This window comes from Sphaerodactylus townsendi, linkage group LG01 (genome assembly GCF_021028975.2).
Source record: "Sphaerodactylus townsendi isolate TG3544 linkage group LG01, MPM_Stown_v2.3, whole genome shotgun sequence".
Lineage (NCBI taxonomy): Eukaryota > Metazoa > Chordata > Lepidosauria > Squamata > Sphaerodactylidae > Sphaerodactylus > Sphaerodactylus townsendi.
Window position 1 is genome coordinate 122468967 of NC_059425.1, and position 24149 is coordinate 122493115.

Here is a 24149-nt window from a genome sequence, read left to right on the forward strand (position 1 = left end):
TGTAGTCTCAAAGGACTTTGCTTAAAAAGGCTGTCACTGGCATGAAGCATGCTTCCTGTCCAGGTGTTGCCCCAACGGGGTCGCCCCAAACTCGTTCAGCCAGGGGGCGGGGACTGCCACGAGCCGACAGCTGGACCCGGCAAGGGCGCGCCCGCACGAGAGAGCGGCAGCGGGCCGCAGGAAAGGTGGCCAAGAGGCCACAATGCAGCTCATCTGGAGCTGATTGGGCCGTCAGCGGAGTGCGGGGGCGGGCCAGGGAACGCCCCAGAAGCCCCTGCAAGGGCTGATAAGGAGAGAGCCGGACGGGCGGCGTTGTGGAAGCTGGGAGTTGGACAGCGGAGGATGTGTGGCTGGCTGTGGACAGGCATGACCCTGCTGCTTCCTCCTCTCCCCCCCCATGGCAGGTGAGCTGAGACGCTGCCATCGTGGTCCTTTTGCCCACTCCACCCCAGTCTCTGCCCAGCGTGAGGCGAAGCGGGGGGCTTACCAAGAGACCCTCAGCTCCCTGCCGCCCAAGTTAAAGGGAGCCATTGAGGGAGCTCAGCCCACTTGACCCTGGTAAACGCCCGCCTCCTCGCTCCTCGCCCACCCAGTCTCTTGGCAGCTGAGGCAAGCCGGGGCTTACTAAGAGACCCCTCGACTCTGCCAGCTCAAGTTAAAGGGCCATTGGAGGGAGAGAAGCCAGCCCATGACCTCTGCAGCCGCTGCCTCACTCCCTGCGCCCACTTCCACTCCCAGTCTCTTTTATGGCAGCGGTGGGCAAGCGGGGGGCTTACCAAGAGACCCCTGGCTCTACGCCCAAGCTTCTAAGCAAGGGCCACTGAGGGGAGGGAAACCAGCCCATGACCCTTCTGCAGCCACGCACCTCCTCGCCTGTACTCCACCTCCTAGTCGCTTGGCAGTGAGGCAAGCGAGGCTTACTAAGAGACCCCTGGCTTCTGCCACGCCCAAGTTAAAGGGGCCATGGCTGAGGGAGTGGGAAGCCAGCCCATGACCCTTGCCGCCACCGGCGCCTCTCGCCCACTCCACTCCCAGTCTCTTGGCAGAGGCAAGTGCGGGGCTTACTTCAAGAAGACCCGGCTCTGCCGCTTCCAAGTTAAAGGGGAGCAGCTGAGGGAGAGGTGCAGCCCGCTGACCCAGCAGACCTCAAGCTGCCGCCCGCCTCTCGCCCACTCCACTCCCAGTCTCTTGGCAGCGAGGCAAGCGGGGCATTTACCAAGAGACTCCCTGGCTTCTGTCAGCTTCAAGTTAAGGGCTTTATTGAGGGGGAGAAGCCAGCCCCATGACCCTGCAGCAGCCACTGGGCCACCTCACTGGCCACTCCACTCCCAGTCTCTTGGCAGCCCGAGGCAAGAGCGGGGCTTACCTAAGAGACTCCCTCGGCCTCTGTCAGCTGCAAGTTAGTGGCCATTGAGGGAGGGCTAGCCTCCCATGACCTCTGCAGCCCACCGCCTCAGCCCACCCACCCCAATTCTAGTCACTTGGCAGCGAGGGCAAGCTGGGCACCTACTTCTAAGAGACTCCTAAGCTCTGCTTCGCTTCCAAGTTAAAGGGGCCATTGAGGGGGAGAAGCCAGCCCATGACCCTTGCAGTCCGCCTCGGCCCTCGCTACTTCACTCCACCCCAGTCTCTTGGCAGCCGAGGCAAGCCGGGCTTACCCAAAGAGACTCCTAAGCTCTGCCCGCTCAAGTTAAAGGGCCATTGAGGGGAGGGAAGCCAGCCCATGACTCCCAGCTGCAGCCACCTTTCTCGCCCACCCACTCCCAGTCACTTGGCAGCGAGGCAAACGGGAGCTTACTAAGAGACCCTGGCTCTGCCGCCCAAAGTTAAGGGAGCCATTGAGGGGAGGGAAGCCAGCCCATGACTCCTGCAGCCCGATACCCGCCTCACTTCGCCCACCACCCCAGTCACTTGGCAGCAGTGGGCAAGCAGGCTTACTTCAGAGACTCCTAGCTCTCTGCCGCCCAAGTTAAGGGGCCATTGAGGGAGAGGGAAGCCAGCCCTTGAAGCCCTGCAGCCGCCGCCTCTACGCCCACCCACCCCAGTCACTTTGGCAGCCGAGGCAAGCTGGGGCTTACCTGAGAACTCCCTCGCTCTGCCGCCCAAGTTAAAGGGCCATTGAGGGAGGAGCCAGCCCCTTGACCCTGCAGCTGGCCGCCCCTCCCTCGCCCACCACCCCAGTCACTTCTGGCAGCGAAGGCAAGCCCGGAGACTTACCAAGACCCTACGCTCTACCCGCTTAAGTTAAAGGGCCATTGAGGGAGGGAAGCCAGCTTCCATGACTCCTACGCCGCCGCTCTCACTCGCTCCAATTGCCCCGGTCACTTCATAGCTTGTGAGGCAAGCCCGGGGCTTTACCAAGACCCTAAGCTTCTGCTTCGTAGTTAAAGGGGCCATTGAGGGAGGAAGCTTTCAGCCCGCTGACCCTGCAGCCGCCGCCTCCCTCGCCCACCACCCCAGTCACTTGGCAGCTGAGGCAAGCGGGGCTTACTGAGAGACTCCCTGGGCCTCTGCCTGCCGAGGCCATTGAGGCATTGGGGAGTCAGCGACCCTGCAGCCGCCCGCCTCCTAGCCCACCTAAACCCCAGTCACTTGGCAGCGAGGCAAGCCGGGGCTTACTCAAAGAGACTAAGCTCTGCAAGTTACAAGGGCCATTGAAGCTGGCCATGACCTGCAGCAGCCTCCTGGCGCCCACCACCCCAGTCGCAGCAGCGAGGCAAGCGGGCTTACGAGACCTCGCTCTACCGCTTAAAGTTAAAGGGCCATTGAGGAGAAGCCAGCCAGCGACTCCTGCTGGGCCGCCTTCGCCCACTCCACCCCAGTCACTTGGCAGCCCGAGGCAAGCGGGGGCTTACAAAGAGACCCAGCTCTGCCGCCCAAGTTGCAAGGAGAAAGCCCATTGAGGGAGGGAAGCCAGCCCATGACCCCTGCAGTCCGCCGCCTCTCGCCCACCCAAATGTCTCTTGGCGAGAGCCGAGCTTACCAAAGACCCTGTCTGCCGCCCAAGTTAAAGGCCATTGGGGGAAGCCAGCTGACCCTGCCGCGCCCGCCTCTCGCCCACCACCCCAGTCACTTGGCAGTGAGGGCAAGCGGGGCTTACCAAGACCCTGTCTACGCCCAGGTTAAGGGGCCATTGAGGGGGAGGAAGCCAGCCTCTTGACCCCTGCAGCCGCCCGCCTCACTGTGCCCTTGAAGTCACTTGGCAGTGGGGCTAGGCGGGGGCTTACCAATGGGTGAGATCCCTGGGCCTGCCGCCCAAGTTAAAGGGCCATTGAGGGAGGGAAGCCAGCCAGCATGACTCCTTGCTGCCGCCAGCCTCCTCACCAGCCCACCCACCCCAGTCCCCTTTGGCAGCCCGAGGCAGAGCCGGGGCTTACCAAGAGACCCTGCTCTGCCGCCCAAGTTAAAGGAGCCATTGAGGGAGGAAGCCAGCCCATGACCCTGCATGGCAGCCTCCCTGCGCCCACCACCCCAGTCTCGCCAGGCAGAGCCGCACCACCTGGAAAATGGAGGGGGGTTTGCAGGAGGCGGAGAGGCTTAGAAAGGCATGGCTTCCCACTCCACCAGAGAGTGTGTGGTGGCAGACATGCAGGGCTCTGTCCTGCTCGGGTTGTGACTGTGCCTACCTGGCTTTGTCCGGCCATGGCTGGAGCGAGGCCCACTTTCTGAAGAATCAGCTATGAGATGGTGGAAGCCACCAATGTCCACTGGCTCTGCCTCCTTGGCTGGCCATTGGCTGGCTGGTGCTCGCCAAGTGTCTGGGAGGCAAGGCGGTGAGCTGAGGAGAAAGGCTACCAGCTGGCAAGTGGAGGGAATCACTCTAGAATGCCTTGCAGGAGGGGAAGGCCCGCCCCAGAAGGCACTTTGGGAGGGAAACGCTCGGCAGAGAAGGTAATGGAGTTTTCAGAGGAGCCGCGTCTGGAACGGAGAGGGGGAAGGGGAGGAGTTTCGGCACCTCAAGTGCCAGAGGGAGGGCCTCTGGCATGCCCACCTCTGGCACCGCCCAGCGTGCCACAGGTTGTGGTCTGCATCATCCACCGGTCCCTAGTCTAACAATTGTACCAAACTGGCTCCCACAAAGGGTTATACATTGAGAGAAATAAGTGCCAGAGAATCAGAAAAGAATATTTGTCTCCTTATTTCCACACAGGTATGATGATTATGACTACGGTGAAATCAACCAGCTACTTGACCGCAACTTTAAAGTTTACATCAAAACTGTAGTTTGTATGCCTGAAAAAACCACAAAAAGAATGTATGATAGCTTCTGGAGGCAATTCAAACACTCTGAGAAGGTATATTCTGCATGCACGTTTGACTTGTTAGATTTCATAATAATGCTGCTAAAGAGTTCTAGTTGCTGAGAACCACATATTGTATAAATATAGGTTACCATAAGTAAACTCATGTCTTGTAACACTAAATATTTGTCTTTCTTCCAATAAGTGATTATTTTCATGTTTTCTTAGCACAGTAAATTGAGGATTGTAATAGTTATTTAGACACTGGTCCACATAGTTCCAACAAGTATAAAGATTTTACTAACATAAGGCAGACAACAAACCCATGCAACTCTGGCTTTACCTCCATTTTATTGTAACATATATGCATCAGCTGAGGTATTTGGGTGAAAATATCCCCGATCATTAAACTTGAGTTTCTCTGTAAAAAAACCTCCACTTTAAAAGGAAACTCCAGGCTTATTATAAGTAGCTGGCTCATCACATCAATGGCTGCATGCTCCAACTACACTATACTATTATTGAGAATTAAATGTAGATCGACCACAGTCAGCAGGCACAAGACACAATCATTGTGCCGATCTAATAAAAGCTGCTTACTCGTCTCTCCCTCCAAGGCAGCATGGAACTGGCACCTCTACATAATCGTTAGATGTCACTATTCATTTTGTGAATTTCTGGAATTAATTGCAGGAAGGTCACCATATTTATGAACTAGGCTGAGATATTAATCACAGCAATTCTGTGAGCAGGATATTCATTTCAGACTAATTCTGTTGTGTGTATGTGTTCTTTTTAAAGGTTCATGTTAATTTGCTTCTCATAGAAGCGCGGATGCAAGCTGAACTGCTTTATGCTCTAAGAGCCATTACTCGCTACATGACCTGAAACGTGGGTTAAGGATGATGGAAGGTGCAGCATAATCCCACCAGAGGATGGTGAAAGTTTCTGAAACAATCGTGGCTGAAAGCTATGAGATTCGTCGTGCCATAACTCCTTTAGTTTTTGCTCTTCCTTTGATGGAATGTCACTGCTGCCACCGCCACCAGATGTGGTGGTTGGGGGGACACAACTGTGCAGGCCCACCCCCTGATCACTACAGCCTTGCTTCAGGTAACCCAGAAAACCATGATTTGTGGCAGCGAAGTAGTAAATTATGCAGATCTCGTTTTGTGGCAAGTAGCTAACACCTGGAGCATAAGAAGAGGTTTTCTGGTTTTGATACAAGAATAATTGTTTTTAGTAATGTCCTGATGCTGCTGTACTTGCTGGTGGAATGAAGAGACTAGCAAATCCAATGAAGCTACAAGTGAACACAAGCACTGCTAATGTCTGAGCCTGTATCTGATATGGTTTTAGATAAAAGTCCTAGCTCATAACCCCAACTGTATGCCATACTAACCGTTACAATCCCCACAGGATCTTTTTTAAAATACTGTTGCTTAGCTTTAAACTATGCTAGTGGCTTGGACTTGTTCAAATGGGTGTCATTAATTCAAGAGGAAGAAGGGACGGGAATTTGTAAAGTTGCCACACCTGCAACTTTATACTATATAATAAGGAACGAGAATGAGCATCGTTCTTCTCTCCCTGTTATTCCCAGGCACTAGCTACAGTGTGAGAATGTGATTTCAGACTATCTAGCAACCCTTCACTACATTGCTTACTCATGGCTATGGTCTGTCACATAGCAGCAGCTTAAGTAGAAAAATGCTGTCAAACATTAACTGTAAGTTTGGTATACAGCTGGTTTTTGGATACTTTTATATGAGTGTGAATTCCTTCTGAAATCTCAGTATTACTGAATTATTAAATAAAGCTATTCCCGCCCTCTAGTCTTATATCAGGATTTTGTTTGAATTAGTATTGCACGTTGCAGAACAGAGCAGTGAGTGGATATTCACTCTTTGCTATATATGAAACTTGACCATGAGGAAAATGAACAAAAAAGCTAAACTGCAACTCTTGACAGTTTAACAGGAAGCATCTGCTATTTCTCCTATTCAAAATGTACAAGGTCATAGACTAAATGTGCAGTGTTAAAAGTTTGATTTGGCTTAAATATCCTTTCATCAGTTTATATCTTTGTTTTGTGAAGTCATTCAACTATATAGGTCTCGCCCATCTGCCAGCAAAGAAACGGATAATTTCATTAGCTCAAATAACAGCTAATGATGGAGGAGTGTATGTCTTCTGTATTCAGTGCTAAAGTGAATTTTATCTACAGCTCAATCAAGTTATGTAAAGATTTGAGTTTGCAATTTTGCTCAAGTACAGCTTGTTATGAGCGTAAGGAAGAAAGAGCAAATAATTCAGGAGGAAATGTTGCATGTTTCTCAGATATTTTGGTTAGAGCACGTTAAGGTTAATTTTTCATACAAAAGTGATGTAGGACGGAGGAACACAATAGCCACCAGTTTAAGTTTCAATCATATAATGATGCTGCAGATCCAAAATCTTGAATAAAGGTAAATCTGTGTTTAGACTGACCACATTTCTCACCTTACACTTTTATCTTTTTCTCTGCTGCAAACAGCAATTTGTAGGGATATTTTAATGAGCTATGCCTTGTTCTCCTGTAAGTGGTTAAGCTTATGATAATATGAAAACAGATCACATATTTATACAAAATAGATAGTGAAAGTATTAAGACAAGCTGTTTTAGAGAGAACTTCTGTACTCTTTTTAAAGCTGCAACCTGTGATGTAAGGGAGAAACGTGTAAATGTTGCCATAACATGCTGCTGATCACAAATGCAACAGCAAAAGTAAGATACAAAAATCTTTTAACTTATAATTGTTCAAGCATAAGTAGAGAACATCTAGAAGGGACAGGGGTTGACAGATACCATGCTTGAGTATGCAACGTGCTAACCATAATAGTAGCTGAGCTGAGTTTGTGGTAAGAAGGTTGGTGGTATGAAAAAGCAAGGAATGCAGAATACACATGTTCTCAGGCATAACAGAACACCACATACAAAACCCAAGAAGAATGTGCCAACCTGAACAAAATATATTAGCCGTTGTTAAGTGTCACCCAGATCTCATCTGAACAAAAGTCAACAAGTTTCAGATGTCTCCTAAAGCACTTGTGAGCTTTTCTTCTGCTGCTGCTATGCATGTATGAAACAAAGGGCTTTAAATATATTGTGGCTGTTGTACTACTGAATTCCTGCATCACCTGGTAACAAATGAGCCCTGAAACACCTGTGTAGGCTTCCCATCCACCATTCTTTCTAGCCTATTGTAACCTTATAAGGATTGCTTTTTCCACATTTCAAAACCTTGGTCTATTTAGGAATGCCATTTCAACAATTAAGAAGTGTGGCTCTTAGTCCCTTCAATGGCATATATGGAACCATCATTTCCTTCATACTCTTAGGGAAAGATTTATTACAGCAGATTTGAAAAGAACATGAATCTGTACAGCCAGCCTGATGCAGATGGTAATTGTGTAAAAAATGAAGGATTCTCTCTCCCACACACTCCTGGTGAGTTAAAATGGAGGAAAACATAATGAGGTTGGAAGGAGAGTTGCCTCTGTGTTAGCTGAATGGTGGCAGAGCCAGCTTTCTACCCAAATGCATCTGTAATTTCTGGAAACCTCTAACAAAACTACACAATCAAACAGCCATTTCGATTAAGACAGTCAAAAAAGCACTTAGTCCTGATGATGTAGATGCTTTATTTCTGCATCCTCTAATTTCACTGCAAATTTAAGTAGAGGAGTTGTGCAGTGTACAAGGTACATCAAAAATAATTTGAGAACCATTTTTCAGTGAAGCGACCCCTGCAGTGTCCTTAAAATATTCCAACATCACCTGCCTTCAAATGAAGTAATATTTGAAGGACATTAAAATGAGTTTCAGTTTTGAATTCTCTGGAGAAGCTTCTGTGCCACGGGTTTAAACTCTGATTCCCAATACAGTTTGTGGTGATCTCTTAAATCGCTGTCAAAATTGCAGTCTAGTGCAAATTCTTCCTCTGCAGAGAAAGAAGGGGAATGTCTATATCAATTTTAAACAAACTACCTAAATGTACATAAATAATTTGGTTTCACAATGGAAAACATGAAAAAGCTCCAGATACATATGTGAAAGCTAACACCTGCAAGGAAGTTACTCTAGACTCAGGCTTATCCCATGGAAAAGCATCCTACTTCTCTTTGGCAAGTTGCCAAATTAAGCATCAACATTAAATTCCTTGCAGGAAGGAGAAGGAGGATTGGTTTTTATACCCCACTTGTCCCTACTGTAAGGAGTTTTGAAGTGGATTACAACTGCCTTCCCCACCACACACGCACACAAAAGGCATCTTGTAAAGTAGTGGGGCTAAGAGAATTTGAGAGGACTGTGACTAGGTCAAGATTACCCAGCAGGCTGCATGTGGAGAAGTGGGAAATCAAACCTGGTTCTCCAGATTAGACTCCACCCCTCTTAACCACTATACTACTCTGGCAAACCTATGAACACATAAAAAATTAGTATGGCACTTTCTAGTACCAGGCTGTTAATGAGCCTGTCAGTAGGTACCATGTTTCCCCAAAAATAAGACAGAGTCTTATATTAATTTTTGCTCCAAAAGATGTGTTAGGGCTTATTTTCAGGGGATATCTTATTTTTTCCATGATTTTGTGCCCCCACGTGACCAGATCAGTTGCGCCAGGGAATCTGTAACTAGGGATTATTTTTGGAGTAGGACTTACATTTTAAGCATCCTCCAAAAATCCCGAAAAATCACGCTAGGGCTTATTTTCAGGGTAGGTCTTATTTTTGGGGAAACAGGGTAGTAGATTAAATGGCTGACCATAAATAAGCTAAATAGTCAAACAGGAAAATAGTGCAGCAGTCAGGCTATTCAAGATAAAGTAAAGGGCGAATCAAAGTGAATTCAGCAATGTTTTGAGGCTTCCAGGCATAATATGTGCTCTCCTAGCAGAAAAATGCTACTTGGCAAGTTAGAAAGGTATGTAAAAATTAAAAACTTGGAATTAAATATTATATGTAGTGGCAATATAGTTCTAACAAGATTTTTCAAGGTAAGATCTACCTGGTCCCAGTGCATCAGTGTTTGGAAAGTAACAAATGAGTTGGCAAAGGACCTGCTACTCACAGTTGTGGCCATTTCAAATAACCTCTGGTGAAAGCTGTTGCCATATGTAACAAGACAATCTGTGCTTTGCTGATCTACCGTACCAAATTCAATCCCTGTCATTGTCAGTTCAAGTGCAGAAAACCAGACAGCAAGATCTGGAAACCCAGTGTGTCAATGTTAAATGTTTTTGCCAGCCTCTGGTACTGAGACACATCAAAAGGTGCAATACAGCTATTATGACTAACAGCCTTATTATGTGTACATTTATGTGATCCTTTTTTTAAATCTATCAAAACTGATTGCTGTCATTGCACTTAATTGCAGTACATTCCTTAAGTTTATAATAGATAGTGCTAAATAACTTTTTTTGGTCAAGTTTGAATCTATTGCCACACAATTTCACTGGATTATATGGGAAAAGGAACAGAAAAAAATCTCTCCCCATTATGCATAACCTCTACCTTGTTCCCCTTAGTTGTCTTTTGCTAACTCAAAAGCCCTGAACATTTAATCTCTTGCTCCTAAAGATCAGAGAGCCAAATCATTGAGTGTGTTATTTCTTCTTTTCCACACTTTTTCTAACTCTTTGGTACTGTTTGAGATAGTTGACCAGAATTGTACATTCCAAAAGTGGTTGCAACAATTGAGCCCTTAGAGAAAAATACAAGGGAGCTGTATTTGCAAGGAGAGACAGAAAATGGTATGATGTGCAAACAGAGGAACAAAACAGCGCATCACACACTGTTTTGTTTCTCTGTCGTATATGTTACACACATATTTGGCTTGTTTTCTTGATGTGCAAACACACACACACACACACACACACACAGAGCCTTAAACGCCTGTAGGAGGTCCAGAAAGAAACCCTGCCCAAAGCATCTAAGCTTCCTTAGCTTTACACATTATGGAACAGTAATGAGGTTGACTTTTTCTTCTCACCTAAAAATGATGCAAGGAGAATTAGCAAGGTGTTGGCATCTTCCTCTTCTAAGCAGGGTCCAGCGCTAGTAACGTTCTCACTGTAGTTCCACAAGGTTTTGCATATCAAACAAGCCAGCTGCCAGTCTGTAGGCCCAAAGTCTCTTAAACAATCAATCAATCTGTCACAATAATGAGGAAAAGGTAATGCTGCAAGTTTGTAAGCTTTGCCTTTCTACAGCTCTTCTTAATACATAGAGCAGGTTGACTCTGCAACCTCCTTTAAGGAGGTAAGGGATGCAACAAAAGAGGGAGATGTACGGCCCCATCCAAAGGAAGGGGGTGAATCCGCCCGTGACAGTGGCATGTAGCCGCTCTGGTGGATTTGCCCTCCTTGGAGAGTGGAAACCACTGGCATGCGGCTTCCAGCCCCTTATGCCAGCGGCAGTTAGACTTAAACCACCGAAAAGGTAGTGTAAGTCTATAGAGCCCCACAGAAGCGTCTTGGCAGTGGGGAAGCTTTTTCTCTTTGCAAGTCTCCCCATGCCGCCAGGAAGCCTCTCTGGGAGTGGCAGAGCAGCTATGCCTGGCCACCTGGCTAAGGCTTTAAATCTTCTCCTTTTGAATTTAAAGTACATTATTAGAAAAACTCCTTTGACACACTTAGACAAGTTTCCTGCACTCACTTTTTAACTGCACCTTCTTCATCCAGTACAGTGCGTCTGCTTTCATCCACTGTAAGGTTGAGCAGAACTCCACAGGCTGAGAAGCAGACATCTTGATGTTTGGCATCGAGTAACGCAATCATGAATTTGTACACTGGATGTCATAATAAGAAACAATGATTTCAGACTTGCTTTTAAGTAAAAATATCTGAACAAGATTCACTGAACTAGAATTATACCAACTGTATGTGCAGTGTGAAATGCACACCTATCTAGACATTCTACATGGTGTCGTGTTGCAATACTGTACTTTTAACAACCACTATTATTTAACTATTAACTTCATTCATAGCTGGCTTTTTCACGGAGACTCCAGGCAGATTACAAAATATGAAAAATAATTAAAACAGCACAGATCTCAGATAACACAATGCTGTAATAGAGGCTAAGATTTCAGAACTGATTACAGAACAATACCAACAAAAATTGTCATAAGGCAGCAAAACGGTTAATGAAGTCAAAAGGTATTGAAACATCATGTATAAACAATCAGAACTATTCCATTATATTATATAGCTCTATTCCATTTATAAAACATTCTTCTGAAGAAATGCATTTTACATATTCTGTGGAATAACAGAATGGGGAGCCTTTCTGGCCACCTCAGCCAACCTATTCCACAAGGTGGAAGTCACAATAGCAAATGCAGATGCTTCAGATGTGCTTTACTATTAAACCCAGTCATGCTTATATTGAGATTTTTTTGTGTTTAATTTTTTTAAACAAGGGCCGACTGCATCATTGAATCTCCAAACTGTCTCAATTGCACTTGAGACTTAATAACTGACCTACTGGGCTTCCCATAATGACCAAAACCATGAAGATTGATTGTGTCCAATCTGGCTGCAAATTATTGACCTACTCTGATGTTATGCAAAAGTTTTCCAGGCTTGGCCTGTAAAGGCAGGTGGTGGGGAGACCTTAGAATCTGGATTCCAAGATTCAGGAACACTGTACCTGAAACTGAACCATGTCCCATGGCAGTGATGGCGAACCTTTTCGAGACCGAATGCCCAAACTGCAACCCAAAACCCATTTATTTATCGCAAAGTGCCAACATGTCAATTTAATCTGAATACTGAGGTTTTAGTATAGAAAAAACAGTTGGCTCCAAGGCACGCACTACTCGGGAGTAAGCTTGGTTGTGGTCGGTGGCTTTGCTTTGAAGCAACCGTGCAACTCTTCCAACGGGTGAATCACGACCCTAGGAGGGTTTACTCAGAAGCAAGCCCCATTGCCAGCAACCGAGCTTACTCCCAGGTAAAGGATCATGCTTTAGTTCTTCCCATGAAAATCAGTAGGGTTTAACAGCACTTAACAGGGTTACCCACACTGCTTCCCCAAAACTAGGTCTTAGGTTTAATGCTAATAATCTCCCTGAAATAATTGCACTATTATCACATGACGAATTCTGTGCACACGTGCCCACAGAGAGGGCTCTGAGTGCCACCTCTGGCACCCGTGCCATAGGTTTGCCACCACTGTCCTATGGCAATAATACATAGCTTTCATACAGTTTTTAAATTGGTCTCAGGCCCTTTCCGCACAGCAAATGTAAAGCGGGTTGCAGGTGGGATAAATGAACCTGATGTAGCTCCAAGCCGTTCACATGGCTGGGCGTCCCATGGTCAGTGAGTGCACTGCTGGGGGTGTGCGCCTTCACACAGGGGCACTTTTTTTCCCCACTCAACTCACTCCGCTGCATAGCTAGGAAGCCTGGCAGGCAGTCATGCTGCCATCCCTGTGCCCTTCCATAGCTACGCAGCAGAGAGGCAGGGACTGAGGAAAAAAAAGGAAACGTGACCAAGTAATGCTCTTCCCAGGGTAGCCATTTGCTCGGCCTCAGCTGTAATCCATGTGAAAACAAAAGAATCGCAGATAGTGTGATTCTTGGGGAAAAACCGGGGGTGGGGGACGCGGAGCAGATTCTCATTAGAAGTGGGATCCGTGAGAAGTTCCCCTCCAATACGGTTTTATACCATAATTAGCCTGCATTTATTGGCCTGTGCAGAAGGGGCCTCAGAGACTTTAAATGAAAACAAACAAGCAACTCTGTGCTGATGTGACTAGTGCAATTGTGTAAAGCCTGGTCCCTGAAAATGGATTTGAACTCACCCTTTCTCTGAACAATGAAGTCACAGATTTCATGGTACTGGGAAAGGTTACCAAAGACTCGAACAGCCTCCAGAATTCCATCCATATTATTACTCAGTAATAGTTTTACAAGCACTGTTAACAATAATTAAAAAATAATTTTTTAAAAAAATGGAAGACACCTTCAATCAAATTCAAGAATCAAATACATTTTTGTTGCAGCTAAATTATAAAAGGCAATATGAAGTTTCTGCAAGTAGCAACAGAGGCCTTGTCAGGGTATGCACAAGAGAACTGCAAACATCTCAGATGGAAAATAGAGGTACAGTGCATTGCAGTAGTCTAGTCTCAATGTCACTATGACATGATTAGGAGCTCACCTTACATGTAGATCAAAGAATTCAAGCAACATGAGTTGGCAACCACGTTCAGCCCAATGTTTGCAACTTACTCATTGACCATACATTATTAAGCATTATTCATTATCTCACACAAGATATTTTTGTCAGTAGATATGAGATCAATAATCTGTAACTACAAAATGCTGAAAATCTACTCAAAGCATGCTCACAGTGCTGAAATAAAAACCTACATATCTTGTCTGAATGCTAATGTATCAGCAAGTAAAACAATGACAAGTCAGAGTTTTCACTAGCTTTCTGAGCATTCTGAATGTGGAGAGGGTATTGCCTTCAATAGCCATAGTGTTACACTGTCCACCTCTACAGACTCTGCACTGTCTATTCTCCCCATTGTAAGTGAAGGATACAGAAGCCACTGCAAAGAATATGCCACTGCAACAGCTACCACAGAGAAGATAAGTCTCCTCTTCTGTTAACATCAGTTTTATTTTTCATTCATTTGTTCAATGTTCACAGCATATACCAGCTCCTATCCATGTATACAAAATACAGCCATATGTGTCCCCATTCCCAATGCAATCAAATAGTCAGCTTTATAATTGGGTAAGGTCTTAAGAAAACGCCGAATGGTAAAACAAAAATCAATTTGGGCTATAGTAACCCAAGATGCTGCTTGAAAATATGGTGGCTAGGATCCACTGGAGAAAGGTACGACAGGGATGCTTGCTTCCTTTGCATATCTGCTTCTCTACATACTTTGCCAAGCCAGAAAGCAAAAATGGAACAGGAGAGGAGACTAGATGAGTGGGTAAAAGCAGCCACAGAGGGAGAAAAGGTTGGACGGGCAGTCTGGCTGGGTGACTGAGCAAGATTGGGGAGGGGGGGGGGGAGGAAGGGAGAGAGAGCAAGTAAATGCAGTGCCAGAACAAGAAGAGAGGAGGTTCACTCCCATGAGTCTTTACAAGTGTTCTTTTGCATGTTATGTATTAACAAGAACTGATTTGAAATAATCCTTACACTCTGCAATACGTAATTTCTTCTCTAGAATTACAGAATCCTTCACTTGATAGTAGGATAAGTTGTTGATTGTTGCTGCAGTGTTAATAACCAGCTCCTCACTTTTCTCAACTGATTTGTATTCTGATAATTTTGAAAAGATAAACATATCAGTCTTTTGTCACAATCAGACACAATTACAGTAAATATATTGCACAGAACATTCCAAAGACGACAAAAGAGAATCTGCTATGCGAGTGTGAATACAATTTCTGACAAATCCTGAATTCAGAGCCAGCTCTTTAGGCCGCTCTAAACTCCAACATGTTCTTGTCTATTTTTTACCTAAAAGAGAGTAATCAGTAAATCCTGCTAAAATGAAAGAAGCCAGCATATTGTGTGATCTGGGAAACCCAGGTTCAAATTCCCACTCTGCCACGGGAGCTTGCCAGGTGATCTTGGGCCAGTCACACACCCTCAGCCTAACCTACTTCACAGGGTTGTTATGAAGATAAAACAGAAAAGGGGAGAATGTTGCAAGCTACTTTGGATTTGCCTCTGGGGGAAAAGTAGGGTATAAATGAAGCAAATAAATAAGGAAGTCCTTCACACAGCCATCTTAATACTGTGTGTGTATGGCAGGGCCTTGTGAGGTCAGGGAAGGCTTTCAAACATGTCATAGCAACTTTCAACTTGATGAAGCCTATTGGTGTAAAACAAGACTTAATTACATACGTTAAAATTGAGAAAAGTAGAACATACAATGTGGGGCCCAGCAATCTCATCTCACAGCAATCTAATCTTGATTGACATCCCTTGCTATTCTTCCACTGTACTGGTGACAAGCATGCTGCAACCCTATGAGTAAATTTCATTTAAATCAGTAGGACTAAAACAGGCTAGAAAATTGAGTGGAACAACAATGTGACAGGAACTTCCTCTTCTGCAGTCTTACTGTTGGAAGCGTCATCTTCTCCCAACTCATTTCAGTATTATTCCCTGATAAGGGAATCCCTGATAAGAGATGAAAAAAGAAGATACTGTCTGGTTTTCTTCATGGGCTTCCAAAAGAGGCACTTGGACCTCTGTAGGTGGAACCTGACAAGACAGTGCAGCAGAACTGTGCTTCCATTAAAAGAAAGAAAGGTGCTGAGCTTCAGTTGAAACTAAAGGCCACACACTTCAGCTTATAGGAGGTAGGGGAAGGAAGTAGCAGGATATCAAATGAGCCTGTCAGGTGAACCTGACAGCATTATGGGAGTAATTGGCAATTATGAGACAAAAGTGGACACTGGGGAATCTTGGAGATGCCACTTCCTCATACACTTCTGGATTAGGGTGGGCAGTCAATCAGCACCAATGTTGATTTCAGCAGACACTCTAGCAGGATTTGATGTTATATCACTCCAGGGAGCCTATAGCACCTACTCCATCATTAAGAAACAAAAATATCAGTTCTTACCTAGTACTTGAATGAGTAATGCCACAATCTGATGGTTAGTTGTGAGACTTGCACCAATACTTGGATGAATGGACAAATTGGCAATCACTCTTACAAGTTTGATGAGGACATCTTCTACTTCAGAAAAGTGCTTCAGGCTTCTTAATTCGCTGTCATCTTTACACAGTTTAGAGTCAATGTCACAATGAGTTTGGAACAGGGTTATCAGGGTATTAATGCTTCCCTGAACCTCAAAAAATTGTTCCCGAGCCTGATTGTTCCTTGCTGTTAAGTTGCCAAGAATGAAAATGACACGAACCACCAAATCCTGTAATAAAAAACAAAACAAAACTCTGCTGTAAGTTAAAAGTAGGTTAATACTTTGTGAAAAATACACCTTCTTTATTTCAGCTAAAATCTTCACTTCTGAGAGAAAGGAACAACGGAGTATAGCATAATTTCAGAGGATAGTCATGTTGGTCTGCAGCCAAAGACCTAGATTCCAGTTCAAGGTGGAGTCTTGAACTGAGTGAAAGCTTCTCCTTGAGTTGTAAAGTTTTCTCTCTCTGGGAAAAGTATAAGGAGAGGAGGGAGGAGTCAATTGTTCAGCACTTTCACCCACCAAGCCATTAGAGATGCAAATGGTAGGCATAGGGGACACAAGGCAATGGTCACGTCACATAAGCACACACACATCTTTCCAGATAGACAGGTGATATCTAGCAGGGAAAAAGAGCTGGAAGACGTAAGAAGCTATGAAGACTTCAAGAAAAGTTTCTTTGACCTGGCATGACCTGGTCAGAGGGAGGAGAAAGGGAGATGATAAAGCTCCTGGCATATACAGAGGGAAGGACAGAGGAATTTCTTTCTTTTCATTCACTGGATTGATCTGATGCTGTACTGAGAGGATGCATGTGGATTTTCTCTTCTTAATAAACGTTTTACAACTTTTAATGCTGGTATCAGGGTCAGTCCTGGTCGTATTTGGATGGGAGACCACTAAGGAATACCAGGATTGCTATACAGAAGAAGGCAAACTACTTCTAACTTCTTGCCTCCGAAACCCCATGGGGCTGCTCTATGAAGTTGTTGTTTTTTTAATGACAAAGTTGTTCTCTGTATCACATTAGACCTCCTTTATTCCAGGCATTCAATTATAGAAGGAGTGCCAGTAGGAAGGAGAAGGCCAGTTGGCAAGTGGCCACCCCTCCACCTGTGACACACAAGGCAGTCAGCTGTCCCCATGACAACCAAGTGCTGGATAGTGGGGGACACAGAGACAAGGCCTCAGAACACAGGGAAGGGAAGCTGGGACTCTGGACCTCTCAGTGGGCAATTCTTACAAAGGCCATGTGGCGGCAGTTGAACCAGGAAAAGGAAAGAAAAGCCCCTCCAGGAGCTGGGAAAGCCAGGCGGGTGGCCAGGCAGAGACCTTAGACAGCCACTGGTGCCCAGATGCCTCAGAGAGCACAGCCAATTAGGACCTGCAGGACAAAGCTGGACTATTTTGCCACAAGCACCTAAGAGGCCTCCAAGATTTTCCTGGCATAAGCTTCTGAGAATCAAAGTTTAAAGAGTCAAAGCATCTGACAAAAGGGAGTTGTACCTCTCAAAAGCTGATATCCTGAAAATCTTACTGGGACTCTCAGGTGCTACTGGACTGAATTCAGAGCATAACACAAGGACTTACATCAGTCTCATTATCCAAGTGCGGCAGAAACCAGTGGAAAGTTATGCCAACCCCCCCCCCCCAAAAAAAAACACCACGGCACCCAAGCAACATCTGTCTTTGTTGATGAGTGGATGATACCCATCTCCAACCCCTCCCTGCCCCACCTCTTCCTTTCCCCCCTCTGCGGCTTCCTCTTCACATGTTCAAGCAGGTGGGTTCTGGCTCAGGGATGCGCATGATGGTTTTTGCTGTTGTTGGTCTTTATGGGGAGGGGCCATGGCTCAGTAGTAGAGCATCTGCTAGGCATGCAAGAGGTCCTGGGATCAATCCCTGGCATCTCCAGATTAAAGTATTTGGCAATCGGTGATATGAAAGACCCTGGAAAGCCACTGCCAGTCTGAGTAGACTATACTGATTTTGAAGGGCCGAGGGTCTGATGCAGTATAAGGCAAGTTCAGGTGTTAACGGTGCTAGTGGACTTCTGTTTGTTCAGCCATATAATAGAACAATGGGCTGGTGGGTAATCCAAGGATGTGTGTGTGTGGCACTTTGAGCCAGTACTCCCCCACAGCACTGATGGCATTTGATGAACCACGCAGACGGGTGCTGCAGATGCATGAAGGACAAACAGGGTTCAAAGGAGCTGCTGCCGTGGCTGCAGGATGGAGGGTTGTGAAGGGGTTTCCCTGCCAAAATGATGGATCTCCAGTGTAGCCCATCAGCCGGACTGTCACTGTCCCCCCTTTGCTGTTCACAGAGGCAAAGTTTTAGCTGTGAGGCTTCTACCTGCCACTGCAGGGATCAAACCAGGAGCCAAGGCCATCGCGTCCCAGGGCCTTCCCACTGGGCCATGCCTGTCTCTGCAATATTCAATATCTGGCCCCATGCGGCTGGTGGTGATGCCTGGGCTACAGCGGAGTGCCTACTGCCCAGTGGCATGACTCCTTTCCATCTGCCTTCTTGGCCCAGTGGTTAGGGATGCTAGACGTGGAAGTTTAGGACTCTTTCCACACACACACCCACACCCCTTCCTTTCTGCTTCACTTGTTCAGAAGGGTGTCTGTGGCTCTGAGCAGGAATGGAAGTGTGTGGACAGCATTTCTGCTGTCAGTCAAACCCTTGCTACAGGCAGTGTGGGCATCCTATATATTGAATGAGCGCCCTTCCCTTATGGGCCGAGAGGGGGCTCTGGCCACATTGATATGCAGGAGTTCTGCTGTTGCTGTGTCTTTCCTGCTTGTCTATTGGCTCTCCTTGGAAAGGCTAAGCCAGTTCTCAGGTGATCTTTCCATCCAGGCACTGACCAGATTCATATTTTATTAAATTATGTGCCTGTTAATGACACCCTGGAACTAAGGTTTGATTGAGGGACTGGAGCACCTTCCTTATGAGGAGAGGCTGCAGCGTTTGGGACTCTTTAGTTTGGAGAGGAGCCGTCTGATTGAAGTCTATAAAATTATGCATGGGATAGAAAATGTTGACAGAGAGAATTTTTTCTCTCTTTCTCACAATACTAGAACCAGGGGGCATTCATTGAAAATGCTGGGGGGAAGAATTAGGACTAATAAAAGGAAACACTTCTTCACGCAACGTGTGATTGGTGTTTGGAATATGCTGCCACAGGAGATGGTGATGGCCACTAACCTGGATATCTTTAAAAGGGGCTTGGACAGATTTGTGGAGGAGAAGTCTATTTATGGCTACCAATCTTGATCCTCTTTGATCTGAGATTGTAAATGTCTTAACAGACCAGGTGATCGAGGGCAACAGCCGAAGAAGGCCATTGCTTACACATCCTGCATGTGAGCTCCCAAAGGCACCTGGTGGGCCACTGCGAGTAGCAGAGTGCTGGACTAGATGGACTCTGATCTGATCCAGCAGGCTCTTTCTTATGTTCTTATGTTCTTAAGGTTTTGCTCCATGCACCTTTGCCAGTCCTATGCTGGTACCATCTGGTAGCTTACCTGTAGCCTTAGGGGAAAAGGTTTACTTAACGAAAAATCTACTCTGGCAAGAAACCACACACAGCCCTTATACCACCTGCTCCTTGATTCTAATATACATAAGTCAAAGTCTCTGAAAAACAAATAATATTCCAAACAACAGCTCTGCGCTAAGAATAAGTTAACCGACAGTCTGTTCTTTATATTTCCCTGAACGGCTGAGCCCATTTCAATAATTTACTACTTAGAAATCCGGTCGACCATTTAAAAATTTTATCTTATAAATGTATATGAAAGTAGGTCATCAAAAATGGGTTTACACATAAAACACCACAGACACATCAGAGGATTAAAATATATAAAACAGAGATGGGGAAAAAACTGACCTGCTTCTTTGGGTGTTTGTTTAGCAGGGCTAAAAATAAGATGTAACATCTGGAGCAATCTGCCAAAGCTGAGCAGCAATCATTGAAGGAAGAAAGTTTGCTATATTTTAAGAAAAGAAAGACACGTAAGGGGAAGAACATTCCTTCTCCAGGTTCCCTCCACCTAAGCTAAATATTTTCCCTCTCAATTTTTAAACTTGTTCAGGACAAATATTAAAATGCTAAAATTCTCTATTCTAGTGCAAACCAGTATAGATAAAGATGATGAAAAAGAATGATAGCAACTTTAGTAACTGTTGTTATATGTACTGGCATGTAGAGTCTGAATTGCAACACTGAATGGCTTGGGTTCAGAGCTGCAACAATGGAGCAGTGTTTCCTGAGGAACAGCACAGGATGCTGAGTAAAGGTCTCCAGTGGCAAAGGGAGCTGGTGGGAATCACTTCCCTACTCATGTTTGCATAACAGCCCCCCTTCCCACTGTAGCCAACTGCACTGCATACGACACCGTTCCCAATGGTCCCCTGCCTGTCAAGAGCAGGTTGCAGGAGGGAGGTGAGTGGGTGCTGGGAAGAAGGAATGGGGTGTAGAACCCAACCCAATATTTTGCCACCAAAACAATGTTTCAGCAATAGTAACGACATATGAACATGAAAGATGGCATGCAATATTTCAAAAGGAACAAAACCCAAAACCTGTCACTGCAATAACGCAGCAGTTTCTAAAAGATATGCTAATAGGTTTAAGCTGTGTTATAATACAAAAAAACAAAGAGTTACCTGAGTATTCTGGCCACGTTGGTACATATATCTTTGTCATTCACACGCTTCTCCATCATAAGACAAAGCTCTGGAATTGCTCCATAGCTCAAGAGTTTACACCGTGATTGAGGCAAGTCAACCAAGTTGCGCAAAGTAGCAGTTAGCTGTACGAAAAAACATTTAAGCATTAATAAATCATCACATTACTATGAATCCCAGGCACTTCTGGACATTTAACAAGGTTAAATCTGGCCTATGCATCTTCTGCAGGCAGCCCTGTCAATTTCTGCAGATGATAGTATTTCTGCTATTAGTTATTTAGTCATAAGAACATGAACAGTGATATAAATTGAAGTTTAAAAAAACACCTCAAGACAGTAGATGTCACATTTCCTTTTTTCCACTAAAAAAACTTTTTTTATTTTTTATAGGAGACACATGAATAGTTAGCTTATCCTTTCGGTTTTTTGTCTCCCCGGAGGGGAGGTCAGAAGAGACTGCAGGCAGCCCAGCCAGCAGGGGCAGTCTGGGGGCGGGAGGTGGGCACCCTAGACCTTGCCCATGTCCATGGTGACATGGGCGGGATCAAGGGCAGTGGGGGTGGAGCCTGGAGGCATCAGGGGGTGGAGCTGGGGGTGCAGAGCCTGGGGGCGTTCTGGAGACAATTTGTCTCCAGGCGCCATTTATCCCTGGTACACTTCTGCCAGATATAGATTGTGATTTCTATTGTTGTGGCATAACAAAGACCCACTAGTCTTCATACTGGAACTATGCAGGGATCCTGTCATATCACAACATTTCACCCAGCTGCAAAAAATGTAGGGGAAAAATTATCTTTTGGGGCAATATAATTTGTATATAAATTATTGTTTTCCTTATAAATCATGTTGTTTGATAAGAATAAAATAACAGATGATGGTTTTAACAAAAGGAAGGCCCAGTACTGATTTTAAATACAAATATTAAATGCATTCCTTCAGAAGCAGTTAAAGCGGGAATGCTGAGCAATATAAAACATGTTGTGGTAATGATGTTAATTAGCATTTGAAAGCCCAAATACACATCACTGCATTTGCTTATATTTATCCTTTGTACACATGGGCAGAGTAAATCTAGGAGCAGAAACCTCTTGCTTCTTGCAGGTTTCTCATGCTGGATCTCAATTCTGGATTAACAGTATGGACATAAGGACACTTTCTGGGGATAAAGCCCCATTAAATACATCTGAAAAGAAGTCTCGATAGATCTGCTTAGGACGGCACTATACATCAACTTCATATATTATATATTCATATTTATAGAAATAAATAATTATGCTTAAAAAGAACTCAAAAGGATTGGTTTCTATGTACTGCCAAGAGATGGTGCTAACAAGACAGATGTTACCTGCCTTCTCTTTCCCCCAGCAGCCTCCATGACTGCCAAAAAAATGACATAAGCAGTTGGGGACCAGTGAGGACAAAAAACCATGGAAGACTGGTGACTGAACTAAAGATGCAGAGAAGGCAAACTTGCCCCTCCCTCTTCACCTCTTTCATAGCAAGACTCCTTGCTTTGTTATAACTGATTCATAGGATAAAAGTAAGAAAGTTACACTGACAGCATACTGCGATTAGTACAGCTGTATTAGCAACAAATGCCATTCACATCTGTTGCATGGTGGAATGTGGATAGTCTGTAGTTCTATGCAATGCAATATGAATTTTCCATTCCCAGTGAAAATGCTCTCATAGTATGCCCAATATTCTCTTTTGATTTTGAATTCTGACTGTTGAGTTTTCCTTTTCTAATTCTTCTGCGTATGAAAAATGCATTATGCATAGAAAAATGTGCTGGATATAAACATTTTAGAATGTGATATTGTCATGGTAAGTAACACAAAAATACTTCATAAAATCTTTTGGGTCACATTCTGCATGTATTCTAAGAGGACCCTCTCATATTCTAGACCCTGCAAGATAATTTTAAATATTTTTTTGAAATTAGTTACAATTGTTATTATTGTAATCTTTTTTGCAGTGACCCATTTCCATCTCCAATTCATGTGTTCTACTTTTCTTACTGAGTTAGTCTTTTGATGGAGGGAGGGGAGACAAATTCATTGCATGCTGTTTCAGTCTTCTTTAATGCTTAAAAGGTATACTGTATTTTCAAAAAGTGTAAGAGGGTTTTCACATACTGCATATTAACAGACAACAGTCATATTTCCAGATACAACTCTGCTGAGTTCCAGATACCATTGTGAATACAACTCTCAGACATAAACCCATCACAGTGTTACCATGCCTATGGAGAGCAGCTTTCTTGCACTGAAGTTCAAAACGCACCCCTCTTCCTGGGAGACGAGAAACAGCATTTTGGAAGGCATTTTGCACTGCAGCAGCAGCAGAAGTGAAGTTGTGCTCCATAGCCAAAAGAACAACTTCTGTGGATCCAAGCCACAATGACAAACCACGAGCCATAGCTACATGAGCAATCCTTCAGAGAACTTAACCCTAACCCTCTCCCCCCCGGCACCCCCTTAGATGGAATATTATACTTTTCTTTCAATAAGAAAAAACACATAATGACATTCCACTAGAATCAAAGAAATGTAAATTAGTCACTGTTACATTTTGATTACTATACTTGTAATACAATTATCTGAATACATACAGAACTCTTTCAGCAACCCACACACAAATTCTTGACATGTTGAAATCAAACCTTAATTCTGACCTGGACCAAGAGGTGTCCTGAACTGCAAAACCGTGCATCATTGTCATTAATTTCATTAATCTGCGTTATAAACTGTACCAGGATTTCAACTGTTCCCTTATTTAACATTTCATGAATGAGGCTTGTATTTCCAGAAATAAATTTTAGAGCACCGATACAATAGATAAAGGCCTCTGTGTTTGCTTGCAGGTCTTCAGATCTCAGAATATCCAGCAGAGAATCTATGGAGAAAACCAAGTGCATTAATGATGATGATGACGACTACATTTTTTTACAGCAGCAAAAGAAACCTTGCTGTAATTTACTCTGTAACAAATGACAGTTCATAGAATGACAGTTCTTGTTTGAATACAGATCATCTATCATGGACATTGTTAATCACTATATTAAAAATAGTCTGTATGTAACAGGAAAATACATTAGTTCCAGTTCCACTTATTTATTTATTTTACCACATGTTAGAAAATTTTCAGTTATATATGTGGGTCTGGTGTCTGGATTGACAAAATAGGAGAGTCCTTTGATTCAGTTCTTCTTAAATTCCTACATTCCATCTCCAGAATTCCAAACTGTACACTTGGACATCCAAGAAGGCTGCCTCAGATTGAATAGAGAGCATTCTTATGTTTTGGGATAAACTTGTAGAGCAATGACTTAAGCTCCTCAATCTTTCCCTGGACTCTTTTCAGTCAGTCACCAGACAGAAAGCTATGAGCACAATTAAGAAACCTTTATTTAGGTACAATTACAACAGTACAATTTAAAGTACAATATTTTTCTGTCTGGCCGGCATATCGTT

The 24149-nt window shown here is 44.6% G+C and overlaps 2 protein-coding genes across 7 annotated transcripts in view; one reads left to right on the forward strand and one right to left on the reverse strand.

Annotated features, from left to right (window-relative positions):
• SESN1 (sestrin 1) overlaps positions 1-6731 on the forward strand; it is a 69442-nt gene extending 62711 nt beyond the window's left edge. For all 4 annotated transcript variants that reach the window (XM_048493087.1, XM_048493079.1, XM_048493097.1 and 1 more), the window contains exons 9-10: positions 4151-4295; positions 5043-6731. In XM_048493087.1, the coding sequence (XP_048349044.1) occupies positions 4151-4295; positions 5043-5129 (232 nt within the window). In that variant the 3' untranslated portion in view covers positions 5130-6731. The remainder of the gene's footprint in view (positions 1-4150; positions 4296-5042) is intronic.
• The window catches only part of ARMC2 (armadillo repeat containing 2), a 68502-nt gene that overhangs the window by 955 nt on the left and 43398 nt on the right, over positions 1-24149 (reverse strand). Inside the window, exons 11-19 of one of the 3 annotated variants that reach the window (XM_048493058.1) lie at positions 23429-23571; positions 20651-20796; positions 19872-19971; positions 15892-16198; positions 14451-14573; positions 13093-13206; positions 10939-11071; positions 10274-10434; positions 7906-8224 (exon numbers count right to left, since the gene is read on the reverse strand). In XM_048493058.1, the coding sequence (XP_048349015.1) occupies positions 8106-8224; positions 10274-10434; positions 10939-11071; positions 13093-13206; positions 14451-14573; positions 15892-16198; positions 19872-19971; positions 20651-20796; positions 23429-23571 (1346 nt within the window). In that variant the 3' untranslated portion in view covers positions 7906-8105. Of the gene's footprint in view, positions 1-7905; positions 8225-10273; positions 10435-10938; positions 11072-13092; positions 13207-14450; positions 14574-15891; positions 16199-19871; positions 19972-20650; positions 20797-23350; positions 23572-24149 lie in introns of those variants that run through there. The other 2 variants (XM_048493050.1, XM_048493067.1) reach the window with 2 other exon arrangements.